The 20,855-nt window shown below is 54.7% G+C and overlaps 4 protein-coding genes across 4 annotated transcripts; 2 read left to right on the top strand and 2 right to left on the bottom strand.

The window, feature by feature from the left end:
• Nucleotides 1-843: 843 nt before the first annotated feature.
• On the top strand, nt 844-2,750 carry J4E78_008752 (uncharacterized protein; the record flags this gene model as incomplete). Its single annotated transcript, XM_049369352.1, has 4 exons — nt 844-896; nt 1,012-1,676; nt 1,803-2,388; nt 2,612-2,750. The coding sequence occupies 4 exons, from the start codon at nt 844-846 to the stop codon at nt 2,748-2,750; spliced, it is 1,443 nt and encodes a 480-aa protein (XP_049219053.1).
• Nucleotides 2,751-7,311: 4,561 nt separating this feature from the next.
• Nucleotides 7,312-8,724, top strand: J4E78_008751 (uncharacterized protein; the record flags this gene model as incomplete). The annotated part of the gene is made up of 2 exons (XM_049369351.1): nt 7,312-7,687; nt 7,997-8,724. 2 exons carry the CDS (start codon nt 7,312-7,314, stop codon nt 8,722-8,724), a joined length of 1,104 nt encoding a protein of 367 aa, XP_049219052.1.
• Nucleotides 8,725-10,515: 1,791 nt separating this feature from the next.
• J4E78_008750 (uncharacterized protein) lies at nt 10,516-12,187 on the bottom strand (the record flags this gene model as incomplete). The annotated part of the gene is made up of 2 exons (XM_049369350.1): nt 10,516-11,385; nt 11,921-12,187. The coding sequence occupies 2 exons, from the start codon at nt 12,185-12,187 to the stop codon at nt 10,516-10,518; spliced, it is 1,137 nt and encodes a 378-aa protein (XP_049219051.1).
• Nucleotides 12,188-16,247: 4,060 nt separating this feature from the next.
• J4E78_008749 (uncharacterized protein) lies at nt 16,248-17,856 on the bottom strand (the record flags this gene model as incomplete). The annotated part of the gene is made up of 2 exons (XM_049369349.1): nt 16,248-17,176; nt 17,226-17,856. The coding sequence occupies 2 exons, from the start codon at nt 17,854-17,856 to the stop codon at nt 16,248-16,250; spliced, it is 1,560 nt and encodes a 519-aa protein (XP_049219050.1).
• Nucleotides 17,857-20,855: the final 2,999 nt, after the last annotated feature.

The following is a 20,855-nucleotide window of genomic DNA, read 5'->3' as shown; positions in this document are numbered from 1 at the left end:
TGGCTCTCTCATCCCCAGAAGCCACCCATTATATACTGTTGCTTGCGCCGAGGTTGCACCAGCCTTCAGTGTAGTTCCGACAGTGTAGTGAAGCTCAAGCTGTAGAGAGAAGATACTGTACATTCGGAAGCTCTTCTCGACTGAGTATAGCGCCTTCTTTGAGCTCTGCCAGTCCACCATCCCCGTCACTACCACTACATGTAGAGCATCGTTCCCGACGACTCCATCTTAGACCGTCATCAGCTCTTAGATTCGCGAATGAGGCGATGAGGAACATGTTCTTCGGCGCGACTTGGTAGACGGACGCCCTGGAGTGGTCGCGCGGGAAACGGCCGCCAGACCCAATACCCCGCCATCCCACTCCTCCAAGCATCACCTTGCGCCCAAGATGACTTCCGCGCTGCCGCCTAGCAGGTTAATAGGCAGGCTGAATCAACGGACCGCAGTCCCACTGACCGCCTTCATCATCGAGGACCCTCATCGGCAGAATCGACGTAAAAGTGTAGCTTCGTCATGTGGGATGAAGCTATAACACTCAAGTGATCGTGACTATGAGCGGGGTCGCTGGACCAAGGAGCCATTGAGAAGGCGGAGAATGCGACGTCCAGCCCGCTTGAGCTCGACGGAGCCGTACCAAGTTCCTCATATGTCTTACTGCGCGTCGATTAAGGTCTTGTCGACGCGTGAGGACGGTTACGGCGGGACGTTCTCCGCAGCCTTTTGCTGTGTCCACGTATATAGAAGTATACCTGTCCCGTTGCTGCGGGTTGCTTTCTGCTTCTCTAGATTGTCAGCGTAAGCACCTCTGTCAATAAAACTGCTTGGACCGCAATCAAAACCATCATGTCGCAGTCGTATCTGCCGAAGGATTTCCTGTGGGGATTCGCAACAGCCAGGTTCGTCTGATTCTCAGGACCGATTTCTCCACTCCCCAAATTGTACCCCGCCAACGAGATATACGGTTTGGGAGGCGCCACATTGTTGTCACATACTGAGTTTCTGAACCCGCAGTTACCAAATCGAAGGCGCACCGCATGAAGATGGCCGCGCCGATTCCATTTGGGACACGTTCTGCCGCATCCCGGGCAAGATTGCTGGCGGAGAATCCGGAGATGTTGCATGCGATTCCTACCACCGCACTGACGAGGACATTGCCCTCTTGAAGGATATCGGCGCAAAATCATACCGCTTTTCGCTCTCGTGGTCCCGCATCATACCGCTCGGCGGACGCAACGACCCCGTAAACGAAAAAGGTCTGCAGTACTACATCAACTTGGTCGACGATCTCCGTGCCGCAGGCATCGAGCCGATGATAACGCTGTTTCATTGGGATCTCCCAGACAACCTGCACAAGCGATATGGGGGCATGCTGAACAAGGACGAGTTCGTGAAGGATTACGAGAACTACGCCAGGGTGTGTTTCAAGGCTTTCGGTTCGAAGGTAAAATATTGGATCACCTTCAACGAGCCTTGGTGCAGCTCTATTCTCGGCTATGGCACCGGCCTCTTTGCTCCCGGTCGTTGCAGTGACCGGACCAAGAGCGCTGAAGGTGACAGCTCGCGGGAGCCGTGGATCGTCGGCCACTCGCTCCTCATTGCCCATGGTGCGGCGGTCAAGGCCTACCGTGATGACTTCAAGGCCAAGGATGGAGGCCAGATTGGGATTACGCTCAATGGTAAGTGACCAGCACGTGGCTCGCGTAGAAGGTGTGGGTACCACGCATATCGAAGGCCGTGCCAGGGTAGTAAAAATCGGCCTCACGTCTGAGCATGAATATGACAAGCTGATATGCCGTTTCTAGGCGACTGGACAGAACCGTGGGATCCAGAAGACCCGAAGGATCGCGAGGCCTGCGACCGCAAGATCGAATTTGCCATTTGCTGGTTCGGCGACCCAGTGTACTTTGGCAAGTACCCAGACTCGATGCGCAAGCAACTGGGCGATCGCCTCCCCGACTTCACACCGGAAGAAGCGGCTCTCGTCAAGGGAAGCAATGACTTCTATGGCATGAACCACTACTGCGCCAATTACATTAGACACAAGGACACTGAGCCTGAGCCTGAAGATCATGTTGGCAATATGGACATTCTTTACCAGAACAAGAAGGGCGAATGGATTGGCCCAGAGACTCAATCCGTCTGGCTGAGGCCAATGCCTTTGGGTTTCAGAAAGCTAATCAAGTGGCTCAGTGATAGGTACGGCGGCCCGACCTTCTATGTGACTGAGAACGGAACCAGTCTCAAGGGGGAGAACGATCTCCCTCTTGAGAAGTTGCTCGACGACGAGTTCCGTTGCGAGTACTTCAGGGGATACATTGGAGCCTTGGCCGATGCTCACACCTTGGACGGTGTCGATGTCAGGGGCTACTCAGCTTGGAGTCTCATGGAGTGAGTAATCCCGTTTCTTGACGTCTACCCTGACCCCCACTTGTCATCAAGAAGTTTCTTTTTTCTTTCCCAATGAGTGGTGGAGTCTTTATTTGTCCGCATGGCGGTTGCGCGTTCGCTCCCGGGTAGATCATTCTTTCTCTCCTAGCCTCAAACACTGCGGGCTTGGGGTCCCGCGGACGCCGTGTAAAGCGTCATGGACACTGACTTGGTGTACCTGCAGCAACTTTGAGTGGGCCGAAGGCTACACGACACGTTTCGGCGTTACCTACGTCGACTACAAGGGTGGCCAGAAGCGATACCCTAAGAAGAGCGCGCGAGAAATCTCGAAAATCTTTGACAAGTACATCAAAAAGGAGTAAGAAACCGAGAATCCTGGCGACCCGCGGATGTGGCGTACGACGGTGTAGGACGGATACGCATCCACCGAATCACTGTCGGGATGGGCCTGGATTGATAGGCAGTGCCCTTCTAGGATTTTTCTAGCGCCATGTATGTGGATGGGAGACGGTGAATGTGGGACGATGTGGCACAATGTGGCATGCCATGATGGGCTGTCCTTGCAAATTACCGTGTGCGGAAAGCTGTGCGACCCTCTCTTTTCTTAGATGGATCTCGGAGTCTTTGCATCTGTAGATACTATCTTAGATCCGGAGCATTGCGCCATCTTAGGCCCCGCGTGGTAACAACCACTGGGATGATGGTTGTGTATCTCCCGTGTTAGCCTCGCGATATTGATTCCGACGTTTGAACGAACTCCTCATCTGTCTGCTAAGATCGTGGTGCCGTGGTGCCCGAGGCGTAGTGTACCAAAGTTGATAAAGTTTGGTTGAGTGTCCACCATGCTGTCATGGTTGAGGGTGAAGGGTGCCTGTAGAGCTGAAGAGATCCCTGACAGCCAAATCGGCACGCATCCCATCTCGCCTGTTTCCTACACGCATTCGTCCACCAACGTCAGCGTACCGCCACTTTCAGCCTCGAATCATACCCCACAATTGCGTCTTTTATGCAGGTAAACGCCAAAAAGAAAGGAACGTGGCGCGCCCAACGACTATACAATCGCATTCGGGTTTGGCCAAAACGATAGCGACTGAAAACTGTAATTGCACGCCCCACCAATCACTCGATAGCAAGAGGTTGCGCCATCGCTATGTTGCACTTCTAGTCTAAGAGCTAGAAGCTTCGGAGACCTTTGATGGCGCAACAGGCTCGCTTGGCGCGAATCGTGAAGCGTGATCGGTGAGGGAGGGCGCGAAATTGTAGCGTTAGCGAGGCTAGGAGAGATCCAAATGGTGTGGTTAGAGCAAGTGGGGCATCCTTGTTGGGGTAGACCCGTAAACTCTAATTTTCCACAAGCATGTTTCAGGCTAGGGGTCGTCTTCACCAAAAGTTCGTGGCCGCTAGTGGGTGGCATGGTCTTGTGGAGTTGGACAATTGAGTTCGAGATTAGCAGCGGACACTCAGGATGCAGGTTCATGGAAGAATGCCGGCTGATTATCTAGTAGGCACGGAAAGATAGATCCTAAGTTTGGTAGCGAAGTCATGGAGTCATGACGAACCGTCCGTCTGTGACAGTTTGGCGGCTGGCCTTACTTTGGGACCGGCACTTGAGATTATGATAATGCTGATGTTTCGGACGCCATCTGATCCGGCCGACGCAGGTTTGCTTGCGCAATCGTTCACGGGCCCGCAAAGTGGACATGGTGTCCTGGAGTTGGGCTTGTCTGTAGGGCCCTTGGAGATGGTTGAACTAAGCTTGCGTGCAGCCGCCAGGCGCCATTACGAGTAAGACAGGTCTAGCGAGCGAACCGGCTCGCTCTGCATCCCAAGAATTCCAGTGTTTGGGTGTCGGTGGTGACACTGCAGCTGCGATCTGACAGGTAGAGATGGTTACACCGCAGCACCGATCTGCCGCTCCGGGCCACGACGCACGGGTACCACTGCCTGCATTGCACGGAAGGGGTTGACGACATTGGGGCTCCACGGAGGACGGATGTTCGGATTTCGCATTCGGTTGAGCACTGGATGGAGACCTGAGATTGGAGCACACGGAATTCACCGCTACTATCGACACTGCAGAGACGAGATGGACGATACTGGACGCGAGGTGCATTTGATACGGCGCGCCGCCCTTGGATACGGCGAAGATCAACGTTCGGGCAGCTACGTGTGGGGAACGTCGATATTAGGCTCGCCATTCGTGGTGGTAGCAGCAACGGCTGGTTTCAGCATCTCGCGACTGTCATGACGATGTTGGTTAGTAGTGTCGCTGAAGCTGCCCCAGTCGCGATTACAAACAGCAGAGTGGCCTCATGTCAGCCACTCCTGGAGGTCCCTAACTGCGTAGAGACGTGACGGCGGCGCGCTAGAAGTTTGCATGGACGGTGGCATGGACGGTGAGAGTATTGGGGCTAGAGTGCGCAAGGGAGAAGCGAGCGCGGGCGGTGGGCATTGACGTAGGGAAGGAGCTAACCTCGTGACTTCCCGTACGCGTACCATGGCCCTCGACTCTTCACCGAAACCTGAGGCCGGCAATGGAGTTGGCTGGAAATGAAGCACGCTTTCGGGCACAGTCGAGCTGTCGCTGTCTCAGGTATACGCACGACGTCAAATAACGTCGCTGCTAGCCGCAATCAGGCGCGCGTTGCAGGTGGTGCGGCGCAATTGATCCTTCGGGCTCCCCACCTGTGCCCCTCCAAACCACCACGACTCTGCCCGTGAACCTGCATCTCGCGACCGCAGTTGAAAATTCTGCCCAGGTCTCCATCGCCAGCACGCACTGGGCAGGATCGCGCGCTCCGGTCCATTCTCTCATCGCGGCACGCGGCTGGCGGCACCTTAGCCTAGTGCTGCCGACGTGCATCACTGTCATCTTCGAAACAGTTGCCGAAATTCGCTATCGTCCAATATCGGCGCCAAGTGAGGCCTGGCAGCGCTGCCGTCTACGGCCTAGTCGCTGAAGCCTCGCCGTGTGCGCCTGCGTCTATGGAGCGGTGAGGTTGCTCGGAGGATTCTTGCTTTATCGATTATTGGGGGATGTGATGCATAGCGCAGCAGATCCGCGACCCCCATGGCAAGACTGCCTGGTCCTGCACTGGCTCTGCCCATCAGCATCTCCAACTCGTCACGAGATGTGATTATCCAAGGTTTGCACGTAGTCTTCCTATACCACTGGATACGGTACGGCGCACGAGCTCTAGCCACAACCTTCTGACCTCTCCCCCATGCGGCGTGCAGGAGCGCATCACGGACTCTCTCTGGCCAATGCTCCTCAGCTCATTTCTGCAAGTCCGACTGTCGGCAATGCAGTCCCTGCGAATGACGGAGCCCTCACCATATCTTCCCACGTGCCGACCATGCGCTTAGTCTGCAGGGCGCCGAATATAGACGTACCATGTATGCATAGCCAGCACACGGCATGAAACGCATCGATAGCCATGAGGCCACGATAGAGTTTACTCCGCCGAACATGTCCTCCTCGCAGCGTCGGCAAGACTGCTCAAACTCGATATGTCACCTGTGGTGTAAACATGGTCCGTGGAGTTACTTCGGAACTATCCCTCCAAAAGCCCTGAGCCCTCGCTGCTCGTTCATGGCGGACCATGCCATGGCCCTGCGTCCCGACATGATCGACGTGCCTGTCAAGCTACCCCCCCTGGGACTCAATACTCGCAGAGATCCACAGCGGACCCTCGAGCGTCTCGCAATTGCCCGCCGCCTCGACGCTCAGTGCGACCCTCCGACTGAAGCAGCCATGGACAGGCCCATCGTGGCCCTTGGCACTTCGGGCTAATTTTCACCATGCAGGGCTTCCACGTGCTGACCCTTTTAGCGCTGCCGGGGCCTGCTCGTCTGCGCGCTCCTTTGCATCGCCCGTGTCATCCCTGGATCCTGGCATCGCTTCACGTACTCGCTGCATGAGCCCACGCCATACGCTCCTCAAACGTCACATTTTGTCCGTGTCTGGCTTGCCTGTCATCCAAACTTCGCTACGGTCCGCAAACACGACCAGCTTCCTGACTGGCAAGCGGCCATGGCGACATCAGCACCATGTCTGCCCATTATTATGCGCTTCCGTAGACCCTTCGCGGTGGGCCCACGGGCGCTTTTCTGCGCGCTCTCTCGACGTCAGGTGGGCCGAAGCGTGTTGCGCAGGAACTCGGCCATGCCAACGCGGGTGGGGTGCAATTAACAAGCTAGAGCCTGTGGTAGTGCCTTTCCAGAACAGTCACGCCTCGCACCCAGACGCAGGGCGACATGCTCCTAGGCCGGCCTTCCTGCCACCACCGTTGAGAGTTTATATGTCGTGAAGGGTCTTTACCACCCTAAGCTGATACGAGCCTGTGGGCTACCTACACTATGCGGCGTCCAAGCCTCGTACTAACGTACAAGCTAAAGTGAAACGATTTCCCCAGAACCCACGTTGTGTGGCTACCCACCAGGGGCCCAGGATCAGGATGCCAACACTAGCCTAGGGCCGAGCATGGGTCCCGACAGACGCTATCCATGAGACCTGATAGCAGGTTATAGGCTCATGCCAGCCATGTCTTGCTACCATCAGTCCTGTCTCTCTACCATTTTGCTTCGCTCCTTTGGTCGTGCCGTCCCTGACTTTGTTTCTAATATCTGTCTCTGACTGACATCATCCTTCCTTCGCATCTGCAACAGGGCACAGAGCACCCCTCATCCCTCGTCATTATTCTCCCCCCAAAGCACGGGAGCACCCTTCGCCTGTACAGACATAACTGATATTGCCAAACGCTTGGACCGCATTCGTTTGGGCCACGCTGACATAGCAACGTCGACATCGCATATACTCTCACCGCCTCTCGCGGATCCTCGATGACTTCAATTCTCCACTACCGAGACCCTATCGCCTACAGGAGTGACTTCATGAGTACCTCCAGCTACCACTCGCCTCACATGGACCAGCAGAAGCGGTCGCCGCCTTACGAAGGCCATTCTTCTGGCTCCGAAGCCAGACAGCTCACTCCCGGTGCGAAGAAGCGACCTTCGAGAGCCGGCACCCGCAGCGTCACCACCCTCACCGCCGCTCAGCTCGAGCGAAAGAGAGCGAATGACCGAGAAGCACAGCGAGCTATCCGTCAAAGAACAAAAGACCACATCGACACTCTTGAACGCCAGGTTCGCGACCTCACTGCGCAACTGGAGAACAACTCCTCCACCAAGATGATGGACCTCATCCGGAGGAACGAGGAGCTCGAGCAAGAGAACGCAGTCCTCCGCGCCCGCCTGTCACACGCCGTATCGGCACTGGGAGTCCCAGAATCAGGAGCAGGTACGTACTATTGATTTCATTCCTGCAAAAGCACTGTCCAATTGTTCGACTCACAAGCTCGTTGGGTTGTCATGCTTGCTTTTTGGTGTCTCGGGCCGCAACCGTTTTGGTGCAGCCGAACCTCTTTTCGCAACATGTCACATCTTTCTTTTGCTTCATTTCCCGCATTCCGGTCTGGCGGCTCGATTGAGCGACGTGCAGTATCTGTAACGTCGGATTCCTGTTCCCGCCGAGGCGAGGCGAGAAGCGCGAGCCTCGTTCTCCACCCAATGTGATATCGATGCATGGAGGCTGACATGACTATTGCAGGCGCACCTTCACCGAGTGATCGGGTTCAGATGCTCAGCCAACCCCGGAGAATGTCTACTGGAACGGCGAGGAGCGCACATTCAGTCCCCGAAATAGCGACGCCCGTGTCTCAACCTGGACACTGGCAGTCGCAGCACACGTACGCCCACCACGTCTCCTCACCGCACGTTGATACGCCACCTGCCATGGGTGAAGTCCAAGCGCCACAGCACGAGGGAGTTCGCTGGAGTCCTCACCCCAGCCACCCTCAGCAACAGCACCACCAAGTTTCCATGCCAGTGCAGGATGCGTCGGTCCATGCGGTTGAGCAGCCCAACATGTCATACCCAAGCCCATATGTCATGGAGAGCAACGCGCGAGCCATGTCTTACCCTCTTGAGAACGCCTCCATGGTCACTTCTCAGCCGATGCCAATGTCCGGTTACGGTACACCGACCTCGCATCCTTCGCCTCATGCCTCGGAGTACCAACGACACATGAGTGTTCCTATGCATCACCAGCCCGTCCAAGGCCAAGGCCCACCTCAGCACCAGCACCAGCAACATCACACATCTGCTCCCTACGGCTCCTACCCTGTTGGTCCCCAGCAAGGCTACCCTCCCCAGGTTAGCCATGGCAGTGAGATGCCCATGATGCACGCACAGCACGGCCAGCCGCAGATGATGAACGAGCAAGGACAGCACATCATCTACCAGCCATACCAGTCCAACATGAAGGTTGAGCATTGAGTATGACCACGACTCGTCTGAACATGTTCGCATATCCTACGTGGCTGCAGACCGTTGGCAAGGGTACCAGGGAGACGATCCTTCGATCACACAACACCCACATCGAGCAATCTACTAGACGCAACCACGCGCCATGGAACAAATTGCTCCTTCATCGCAATCTTCTCGACGCGGGACAAAATGTCCTTGACACGCGGCACCACGCGGCACAGTCACGATAGGCTGTATTCCTCGGCGATATATCATAATTGTTCCGCAAGGGCCCTTCCGAAAGCAGTAGCACGCGCCGCCGCTCGATGCTGTCGATGACGGCAAGACGCGATCCATCTCGCGGGAATTTGGCAGGGACGACCACGCCGCCTCGATCCTTTGGGTTTTCACACGCTAGAACCAGGCATACGTTCACGGTTCACCGCTATACGACGCGGCACCCGTTTCCAAGCGCGCCCCCAGCGTCGGACAATTTCGCATCACCTCAAGTTTTTTTTGGACGTCGACGTCGCTGCCCCCACGATCGCATGAAGCGCAATGAAACAGCAACACGGAAGGCCCCACATGCGGATTGTGGGATCGCATCAAGATTGCAGTCGCCCGTGGTGCAAAGAGGTCCCGCTTGGGACGCTACAGCCTAGTGCGTTCCTGGAGACTAGCTTAGGGCACGATGGACGGTGAAGAGGTGGATACGATGATGATGGGACGGTGGAAGCGGAAGAAGAAGGGAAATGAGCAAATGGAACATTCCGTGGATCCTCCATTTTCTGCGCGCGCGCCTGACCGGGGGCCTCGTTGCGAGATTTCTGAGCCGTCGGCCGCGTTTTGGGCTTCCAAGCTGGCTTCCTTTCGCTTCCACCTCGCCCACGCCCCTTAGTCTGGTTCGCTGGGGGCTTTCGATGGTGCGATTGCGCAGACCAGCGCGTTCCTGAAGGAGCAATGCAACCGAGATTTCCCGACATCCGAGCATCCGTTCGAACTGGCCCATGCCCTGGATCCATCCATCCCCCATCCATCACACCCACACGACATCGGCCACCCGTCATGGTATTTGTCTTTTGTAAACTTACGAAAGGGAAACATGCATGGAAGCTAGCCCCACATGCGCCAGAAAGTCTGCTAAAATTTCCTCGTGCGGATAGGGCCCACCGACGCTGAAACATGGTATGCCAAATACACTTTACGAGCCAACTACGAGCTACACTACGCTACACACCGGACGCTGGTTACGCATGCAGCATCGGGTGGTTTGCCAGGGCAGAAAAGGTCTACAACAGCGGTTCCGCCGGCCCTTTTTGCCTCGTCCCTTTATCGGACGTTTTCTTCCGATGGACATAGTAGCGCCGTAACGCCGAAACACGGTGGCCAGCAGAATTTCTCGGGCGTGGCTTTTTCTTCGCTGGGTGCTGCGGAGCCTTTGTTGCCAAGGCCAGGGTGTGGAGGCTTTGCGTGGCGTCCCGCGGATCCGCTCACATGGGATACATGCGTTCGGGCGCGCTTCCGCCCAATCGCATTGCGCCGTTGGGTGCAGTAGCTCGCCTGCGCTCGCTTGTGTCCTGCATAGGGAAGCGTTGCCGATACACAACCATGTGAAGTGGACATGAGCTCACCGTATTGTCCCTTGATCCTGGATCACGATGGCGGCAGTGCTCTCGTGTGATTGTTTGTCACACCGCATGAACGCTGACGGAACGCTGACGGAACGGAAGCTTCACGTGAATCCGAGGCCACTGGTGCTGCGTGTGTCGGGCATGGTCTGCTACACTACGACTACAGGCTCTCTCCTGGTTGCCATCGCCTTCATGACGACGCCTGCGCTGCTGCCTGCTGCGCGCGGATGTGCTTCAGCTCGTTGGGGTACCACCGCTCGCCAACGTCGGGATGGCTCTTGATCCTGTTCATCAGCGTTGCCTCGCCGAGGTGTCCCCATCTGCCCTTCACAAACGTAAACTCCACATCGTCCTTGCGCTTCTTCCTCGCCTGGTCCCTCAGCTGTAGTACCTCGTCCGGCACATCCATGGCTTCAAACTGCGCGTCGTAGCTCACGCCTTGGAAGAACGGCACCGAGTAACGCGCGCCTTCCCCCTTGCGCGGACTCAGAACGCGATGTGTAGTTGACGCGCAAACCCCATCTGTCAGCGCCTCCATGCCTTGCCCGATCGCCACAACAAGCGTACCAGGTATGGGCTTGCAGTCTATCCACTCGCCCTTTGCGTTCTGCGCCTGCAGGCCGAGCTGATCGGAAGCCTGCAGCAGGTAGCTGGTGAGCATACTATCTTTATGCGGACCCACGCCCTGGCGCTTGATCTCCAACTTCTTCCGCTCCATCTCGCTCGCCCCAGCCGGCAGGTCACCCACATCAACCTCGGGATACTTGACTATCTTGAGCTTGTGCTGCTGGTCGCGATCAAAGAACTTCTCAAACGCGTCCGCAGGCAAGCCAATCGCCTCTGCGATCAGCGACGTGAAGAGCGTGGAGATGTGCGCCATGCGCCGTATGTAGTCCTCATAGACTGGTCTGAAAGACGGGAGATGGTCAGCCGACGGCCATTGGTTCGGTGCGAGCAAGTTGTGGTACAGCGGTGCGTCGGGTCCGGGTAGTGCATGTGGAGTCGAGAGGTCGAGTTGTTCCCTGTGGTCTGGATTGAATGCCGTGGTTTCGTTGTCGAGCTACGAAGAAAGGATTCTTGTCAGCATGCATTTTACGACGAGTCGTTTGACGACCAAAAGAAAGAAAGCAAAAGTTTTGAGTTACGAGGAAGAGACGGAATGGAGTAATGGCAGGAGAGAGAGTGTGTGTGTGCAAGTTAACGGCCGTCGAGTACATATTGTTGGCGTCGTCTATTTGGGATATACCCGGGTGATTCTGTTATCTGTCTTTTTTTTTCTGTTTTTGCAGCTGGCGTTGGTATGAGAAGAGAGAGGGCATTGGAGGTTTATTGTGATACACGCGTTATGGGTTTACGGCCGGTTTCTCTTTTTCTTTCTTCGTTCTTCGGTTCTCTGTATCATAGTTTCCTTGATATTTTTTTCTCTCTCTTTCCGTACACACCATGCATAGCGTAGCATAGCGATAGCTTGTAATAGACCATCGTCTTATCTGCATAATCGTCGTCTCTCTCTCTCTCTCCCATTCAACTTGCTAACTTCAACTTGACAAATGGAACAGAAACATAACAAACTCAAAAGGAAATCACACACTCACCCTACTCCACCCCAAAAAACTCTTCTCATTCTTCATTTCAATCTTCTCCTTCTCCCCCCTCGGCAGTTCCTCGAAAAACCGTCCACACTCCTTGATCACATCCTGCACCAACCCCTCCGGCAGCCCTGTTTCGCTCAGATACAAAAACCCCACGTTCAACAAGGCATCGCGTAGGTCGCGCAGGAACTGCGGTTTGGTAGCCGGGTTCAGAGCGGCGCTGAGTGGCAGGATGGGCAGGGACGTGAAGGTCTGTGGGGGGTCTGGCATGGTTCGGTGATGATGGCTGCAGATACGATGGTTGTGTGAGTGCAGTGACGGTGTGGTCGTCTATCGATGAGTGTTGGTGTTGTAGCGGCTCCGTTCCGTTGTCGCTCGTGTGCATGTGGTTCCCAGTCCCGGTGAACTACCCCGCGCCTGCCTCACACCATTCAGCGGGGCAATCGCACCACCCCGCTGTTCTGACTGGCTGCGACAATTCCTTTCCGTCGCCTCACTCCTTCCACACGTGAAGAGGCCATTCTAGTACCTCGCCATCCACTTGAACGCCAGGCCCACGGCTGTGAGTTTCAAACCGCCGATGACGAGGACGCTGAGGGCTTCGAAGAGCATGTTTGTTGTAGTTTGAGACGTAGACTTTTTACTCGAGTAGGAAGGTGTTCGTGTGTGAAGAGAAGTAGAAGATTATGATTGGTGGATAGGTAGTGACTTTCTTTGTTTTCTCTCTCGAACGGTATACTCGAGATGAAAACGAAAAAGAAACCACGATAGAGAGATGTTTGCTTCTCTTATACGCCTCGATCTAACTAACTACATCGTGCTTCCCGTTCCCGAACAACGGTCCCTCGTGCCCATTTTCTCGCCTCACATACGGTCTGGAATAAGAAACTTGAACCCGGCGGCGACCACCTGCACCGTTTGTTTTCGAAGCCGTCGCAGTCCGTTGGCGCTGCGCGCCGGGAATGACTTGCTTGCCTTGGTTGCTGGCTTCCAACCCAGCTCCACTTCCCCAGCCCGTTCGATCAATCGATTCGATCTGGCCATCGTACGCCAGGCCGTCGTGGAGATACGCGTCTCCACAGATAGTAGACTTCGGCGCAACGGCGGCGTTGTTTTACTATGGTTGGGAAGCCACGTGCTGGGCTTTTCATCGTCATTTCCAAATGAGCCGTCACGCGAGACACACTCCGCGGCAGCAAAATATGGAAAGTATCGCGTAATGCGCTTGTAGTGCTTTATTCATGTGTTTACTGCGATGCATGCTTGATACTTCGATCGTGAACTGCAGTCGTTGGCCAGGATAGCTATGCACCTGTGACGTAGGTCACATGCGCGATGCGGCGATGAGGACGATCAGCGGTGGAAAAAATGAGGCTGGTATGCAGGTGTAGCGAAGCGGTTAGTGGTCATGTGCACGTAGGACGACGACGACAACGATTACGACTGCGACTACGGGTGGAGTCGCGTGAGCGGATGCTTGTTGGGATGGCGGGCTGGGAGGGTGTAGATACTGATGCAGGTATGTGTTGTTCTTTTTGATAACTAGGTAGCTGTGTGTGTTGTGCATGCGCGTGTGGTGATTGTAGGAGTAGGTATGTTAGGCTCCGCGGCTGCAAGTCATCGGTCTACGAGGGACGGGACGGCGGCCACGATGAACGATGTGGTTACGGTAGGGTTTGGGGCGTCATGTCGAACATGAAAAGGAAGCAGAGGATGAGAAAGGAATTTTACAGTTATCGGTAGGCTTGTCGTTGTGTGTTTCCTTCTTTCTGTAGTGTAGTAACTCGTCCCGCAGACTACCTCGGCCTGTAAGCCGAAAAACAACACTCGTCAGGTATCCTAGTTCCCGTCCACACCTCTACATCTTCTTCCTTCAGCCACACATATGCGATACACGCAACCATCATCACACATACACACAGAAAACAAAAGACCGCAAAAAAGCACTCCAGCCATAACAACGACGTCAACACCACCCACCACAACCCTGAAATCCCACCGCCGCCAAGCCCATACACGCGCGCTCTCAACAGCCCACACTCCAAACTCCCCTCTTTCGCGCAACCGCAGATCAGCCAACGGCATTGCATCGGAGAATTCTCATCTCCTCCCTTCCATGCTCCCCCAAGCGTATACGTCAATTCAGTAAAGCAGGTAAGAGCCAAGCGCGCGCATCATCTCAGGGTAAGCGAGCGCGCCGCAAGACAGGGGGCGTATAAAGCATGAAACATATACCAATCGCGTACCAAGCCATGCTAAGCGCCCTTTAACGGTTCCCAACGGTGCCGAGCCGACGTAAGTGACGATGTCGTGATATGGGGGAGGGGAAGTATAGTGGGAAGGAGCTATAATCTACAGGGGAAGGGGGTTGTCTGACTTGCAGACTGCAGACTGCACATCACACCCCCCGAGTCGTGAGGCGACACGACCTCAGTCGAGTATCACAGGCGGAGACGGAGGCGGCGCGGAGGTGATGTGACGGACCACGGTGAATGGCGTGTGTATAGTCTTCGTGGTAAGGGTAGGTATACGCGTAGATCCCGATATACCTACCGGTCCATCAACCGAGGATATACCATACCGGTAGCTTAGCTCAACATACATACGCTGTAGTTAACCTACCCTTACCCAGGTATTATCACAACAGAACGTTGTCTATAACTCCACGGCGCACCCGCGGCGATCGATCGTACGATACGCAGGATGCGTATCCTCGTTGGTTCGGAACGCCATTCTGAGGTGGTGAAGGGGTATACTATAGCACAGCAAGGGGAAGCGAGTTAAGATGAGCCCGTTTTCATAGCAAAACGAGCCCCGGAGTGTTATAGAGGAACGAGTCGTGGCGGATGTGATGGGGCATGGAGATGGAACGTTCGAATGACTCTAGAAGTAAGTGCCGCCGAATAAGTGACTTGAGTCGTCATGATCTACAGTACCGAGGTGTCGTGACGACGGTGGGCAGGCGACGGTCGGTACCCGGAACGTTGTAATAACTGAAGGATTTATGGTAATATAGGTGACGAGTCGTGATGGAACTTCTCGACTCAGCCGCAGGTCTGAAGCGGGAAGTCCTCCCAGTCTTAACACGGAAGTCTGAGTCTGAGTAAGGGAAATCAAGGTATGGACTTACTCCACTGATCCACATTGTCGTTACATAGTTACATCGGTATCTTCCGAGCTATCACACTCGTACGAGACATCCGAAGAAAGTACATGACAACGTTTTGGCTGCAATAGGACAGTTTCAATGCAACAACGGAGTAGGCGATTCGAGTCGAGCTGAACTGCGCCGTAGAGACGCCATACGGGATACGCGGAGACCGAGACGAGACTGCGCCGTACGGGGAGATCGGTCGTCGGTCCAACCGACTCCGACCTCGCCGTTACAAGCACCAAGTAACAAGAGTCAGTCGCCTACCTCAATCCTCCGGCGACCTCGGGACTCTGTAACGAACCATCACCGCCTTTTACGCGAACCATCCGCTTGGAACGCAACGCATGAAAGACACCCCGGGGGGTTAACACCGCTCTTTTTGCTCCTACGTGGCCACATCATAGTAGAGTCTTTGCTGTCGATATGTGCAGTACTCGCCCCGGCCCCCTTCGCTCTCCTCTCCACAGATGCGGCGTTGTGTTGTCATATACCCTCGCTTCCACACTCTGACGAGAGACCGCTTTTTTGACTTTCTGAGTTTGCGTGGCCACATCATAGTAGAGTCTTTGCTGTCGATATGTGCCCTACTCGCCCCGGCCCCCTTCTTCACCGTCATACTCCTCTTCCTCTCCTGTCCCCTCTATAGCTGCCCGCGCCGTTGTTATATAGCCCACAGTAACCCACTCTTCTGCGGTTCGAGGAGATCACGATTTTACGCCATATCATAGAACAGAATCGCTGGCAATATGTGCTGGACTCGCCCTGGCCCCCTTCATGCTCTCATTCCATAGTTATGGCAGCGTTCCCAGATATTTCTTCCTTCTGCGCTCCGAGGAGCAGAGAGGAAGAAGGTTTCGGAGCAGTTACGTTCCGCGGAGGGGTGGGAAGGGAGCTTTGACTTTGTCGAGTTTGGTAGGTTGGACAGAGACGCTCGGTTTGAGATGCGGGAAGAAGACGGGTGGAGTGTTAGCAAGTTAGAACAGAACTAGATGTTAAAAGACTTGGAATGTTTTGAACTTTTGAACCTTTGAAAACATATCTCTCATTGAAAGTGTATATCGCTAGAACAGCAGACAGCGCACAAACGAACTAGGAAAAGAAAGCCACTTCGACTCTTTACATGCGATGCCAGTCGCTCCATGTCATAACCTCATACCTCGTATCTCATAACCCGCTCTACCTCTTCTCCTGAGGATAGTACGCAGGCTGACCCTCAAGCGACTCACCAACACCCTGACGGTAACTAGGCGGCGGACCACCAAACGAAACCTGACCACCAGGCGTAGGATTGCTAGACTGGTTGGGCGGAGCATTGTTATTAGACACACCAACATTCGGGTTCAAGTCGCTGGGCGTGATGGTGCCGCCATCGCCACCACCGACCATGACGGTCTGCTCGTTGCCCTTCTTGTCCTTGACCTTGCCGACGACCATACCCTTGGCTACGGACTTGATGATTGCTTTTCTGCTGACGCCTGTGACGTCAATGTAGACGAGGCCGACGTTCTTGACGCCGCCGGCGAGGTTGGTGGTGATTTGTCCTGCTTCGGCGCCGTACTTGTGGCCGACGGCGGCGCTGGCTGCGGCTCCGCTGCTGGTTAGGAGTTGCTTGCCCGAGTGCGAGATGCCGTCAGCGACTGTGGAGAAGGCGATCAAGCTCTTGTTCAACAGTCCTGGCTTGTAGTTTGTGTTGGGCGTGCCGTCTGGGTTCACGCTCTTGGCGTGTGTCTTCTTGTGGCCTGCCATTCCTGCTGCAGCGTTCTGGGCGTACTTGGTAAGCTGGCCTACAGTCTTGGCTGAGTAGCCAGCGACGCCGGTTGTGAGGGTGTTGATCTTGCGGACGCGCTCGTGGGTGGCAGGCTTGAAGACCATGGGCTTCTCGTTCGGCCTCGTCTTGTTGATGAAGTTCTCGGCACCGGATACCATCATGTTACTAAGGTAGCTGGAGCCGGTAACAACGAGGCGAGATGCGGCGGCGGCGTTCTGGACGAGGCCAGAGTCTTTGTATGCGGGATGGCGGGCCATTTCGAGGTAGTCTTCTTCGAGCGGTCGGATGTCGATGCGCTTGCCGTCTGGCGAGACGACAATCTCGACGGGATCTTGACCTGTGTTAGCATGAGTGACCTGCGCGCGGAAAAGGTTCAGATGACATACTCTTGGATCCCTGCTGCAATGCTGGGTCGGCGTGGATCATGGCACCCTCAGCCAGCTCACCGACGACGCTGCCATTCTCCTCGTCGACCAAAACGACCTCGCCATTGTTCACAGCGCCCGCGTAGCCCTGGCCTGGCTGGTAGTCCTGGGGGTTGTATGCCTTGATGTCGCCCTTGCCCTTCTCGTGTGAGGGGGCCTGCGCACGCTCGAGGAAGGCTGTGCACTGTGCCAAGATGGTCTCAAAGGTATCCACATCTTCCTGCGTGACCGATGTCGAGCCCTTGCCAATTGGCGGGAACTCAATGCGTGTGAAGGCGCCGCTCTCTGGGCCCAAGTCCCATCGCGGTATCAGGTAGCTGCGCGGTGGCTGGTGGTAGATCTGTGTCGTCGCGGGGAGGGGGAGATCTAGCTCCGGGGGGAGGTTGAGGTGTAGGTAGAAGTCTTCTTCGGGCGCTTCGTTCTGGCCGCGCGTGTTGCTGAGGTCTGCAAAGGGCGAGTTGGTGGGGACCATTAGCAGCGAGAGGGTCTGTGGCCCTGAGGGTGTGAGAGGGCTCTCCTCGCCCTGCTGGATGTGGTAGGCTTTAATGCCGCCGACTGTGTAGAGCAATCGAGGATCTCCATGGCCGCTCATGCTTGCGAGACGTGTTTCGCGGGGTATCGAGGTAGGGTGGTAGGTGAAGGAGAGATAAAGGAGCGATCAGGTGTCTTTCGCGGGATATGGGCAGGAGGGGTATCTTCTATTTCGGTGTACGAGTGCAGGAGCAACAACCTTTTTATGGAATGCAAGCGACAGGGAGTCGACTGCCCATGTGCAACCTGCTCGAGACGCCGCGCTTGCGACAGGCATTCTGACGTAACCATGCTCAGCCACGGGGAGCTCTGCAGTGGGCCAATCAACGCTGTGGCTGTGCACTGCGCCACATGAAGGCAAACTCCATCTTTTGCGTGTGAAGATGTGTACGGTCGTATTTCCGCCTTCACAAGATTCGCGAAGCGTCTTTGCCCCTTCACATGCGAGATGCGCCCGTCTTGTGTTGATGATCTGCTGTGCATGCGCCTCGGAACGCGTCATGCACGGACGACTCACGTCTTCACGCAAGGTAGTCGCTCACAACCCCGCGACTGCATCGTGTACTGCTTGGTGAAGCAGCGTCTTTCCAACAAGAACAACGTCAGCAGCTTTCGTCATCTTACCATTACGGTTAGGCTCACCTAGCTCCCGCTCTGCATCCACTCCCTCATTCGTCTCATGGGACTTCCACTCCTGCCATCATCTCGACTATCGCGCTTTCCTGCTTTATCGCTTCCCTGGCATATCGCACCCTGTGGAATACAATGGCTGCACAGGGGATATGTGATAGTAAGGCGAATCATATGCACCACGGTCAGCAGCGGCCTACTACTCACTTGTCACCAGATCTACTATGAAGCTGCTGGAGCACTTTACCGTTGGAACTCCTTCATCATCTGGTAGGTATTCGACATGATTACAACCCCCGATTGCACGAAACTTATCGAGATCAGAATAGGTACTACCACACTGCCTTCGCAGGCGCTTGGCTGGTCAGCCTTGGTTCACAGACACAGCTCTCAGAACGGTCGTCATAAACGTCGATACCATCTGCTACCTCTGGCCTTCAGTTACGATTTCTTTATCTGAGATAACTTATCCTCCTCACAAGACTTTTGTGAGACCCTGCTTGTAGTTTAGCTACATAATCACGTGTGTCTTGGCGTTCTTCGAGGATGGGAAGGCGTGATGGGCGCCTGAATCAAACCTCGCCTTGTTTACAATCGTCACGGCGCGTCCTTGGAGCTGCATCTCACCTCTTCGCTCGGTGGCATCGTAACTTCCTTCGCCGCCAAGTTCGAGCTTGTCGTTACTGCTCTCGTCTCTCTCTGGGCGACGACCCTCCTGTTACACTCCGCAAGGGCAGAGTTCCATGCTTGGCGCGCAACGATATCAGCATTCGCTCTCCGATTTTGTGCTGCCAAGTTTCACTGTCGCGACCGCGTTGCGGGCAAGCACCTCCAATCTGTACACAATCGTTTTTGTTCTAGTTGGAGCTGCTCGCGGTAGCTCACAACTCGTCGCTCTGACGTCGCGCATCGTTCATAGCATAATTCCATCCAACTGAGTACAGCACCATCGCCAGGATGCAAATTCCAAAGCAAGACTCACACCCAGCCGATCCAAGCGAGCCCTCATTCCTTGACCGGCCAGGCGAGATCCGCAACTTGATTTACGAACAGTTGTTCAAGCGCGCCGAACCAATCCTCCTTCACAACACCGATGCTTACAATGCGGTCGAACCCAAACGAAGAAATTACGACACAGATGAGGGAATACACGCCCTGACAGCCAGATTTGAGACGGAACTCGAGTCCAGAATCGGCGCTGATTATGAGTTCACCCACGACTTCCACTTGGGATTACCGCTGCTGCTGGTCTGTCGACAGATATACCATGAGGCAGCCAGTGTGTTCTATAGCGACAATACCTTTGTTTTCTCGCGAGTTCTCGATCGTCATGATGGAGGAAATAATCCGCGCTATGACAATTTCGATGGGAAAGCTTATCATCAGTTCGCATATGCTTCCGTATGGCTATCCAACATCGGCAGTCAGTTTGGGATGCTAAAGAAGGTACATATCGATGTCGATGCCATGTGCTACCACGCTTGCAAGCATGCACTGGATGATTTCGATGCACTGCCCTTGTTACGATTGCTTTGGAAGAACGGTGCAAAAAAGTCACCAATCACATTCGCTTGCACTGGTAGGAGACTGGACCCTGAGTGCGAGAATTCCTTCGCACGGACTGAGGAACAGAAGAAGCGGTATGAGGTACAGAAAAGGCAGTATCCGAGAGACTTAGTCAACGACTTCAATGCGATCTTTTCCAGTTTGATCGGAAACGGACAATTTAGTTTACAAAGATTCGCCAATTTCGACCGGCTTATTCACTCTGTCAGCATACATTTTGTGGAACGATACATGCGAGTCACATTTGACAAGGAACATAGTCACTGGAGGGAGTTCGCAGCGGACCAGAATGGAGACGTCGTCATCAGACAACTAGGCTCAAAGCCACGCCATCTCCTGGACCTTCCTCGAAGTGTCCTGTCAAAGATCATCAACCTAGCAGCACTATCGCCTGAAGGTCCAATACTAGACATTGATAATCATACCATACACGGGCTACAGCTGAACATCTGGCAGCTCAGCAGGAAGTCACGTTCTGATTTCAGAATCAGGAACATGTTGACTCACAACACAAACGTTACCATAGTCAAAAAGAGTACCAAGTGTAGGACCAGTTTTAAGGACTTCCACTTTTTGCGAGTACACTGCCTTACACGTCCTTGCAGCTTCTTTGTACCCAGATGGGATAGATCCATCGCGTCGTTCAACATCGCTCTCGTTTTCGAAACCGCCGCCGCAACATCACTAAGCACGCTGCGTATCAACGTCGTAGGCCTCATAAAGGCGTTGAAAGATGCCGCAAAAGAACAGGTGAGCATCTCCATCTCGCTCAAGAGCCCGGGGGAAGATGCGTGCGAAGCATTGCAGAGTGGCAAGATTCCCCTGCCAGATCTGGAGCGAAGAGTCTTCTTGCTCCTGTCTGAT

This window comes from Alternaria triticimaculans, assembly GCF_023758025.1.
Source record: "Alternaria triticimaculans strain BMP 0046 chromosome Unknown scaffold_16, whole genome shotgun sequence".
NCBI classification, from domain to species: Eukaryota; Fungi; Ascomycota; class Dothideomycetes; order Pleosporales; family Pleosporaceae; genus Alternaria; species Alternaria triticimaculans.
The sequence above is the reverse complement of the archived record's forward strand: the minus strand, read 5'-3'. Positions and strand labels throughout refer to the sequence as shown.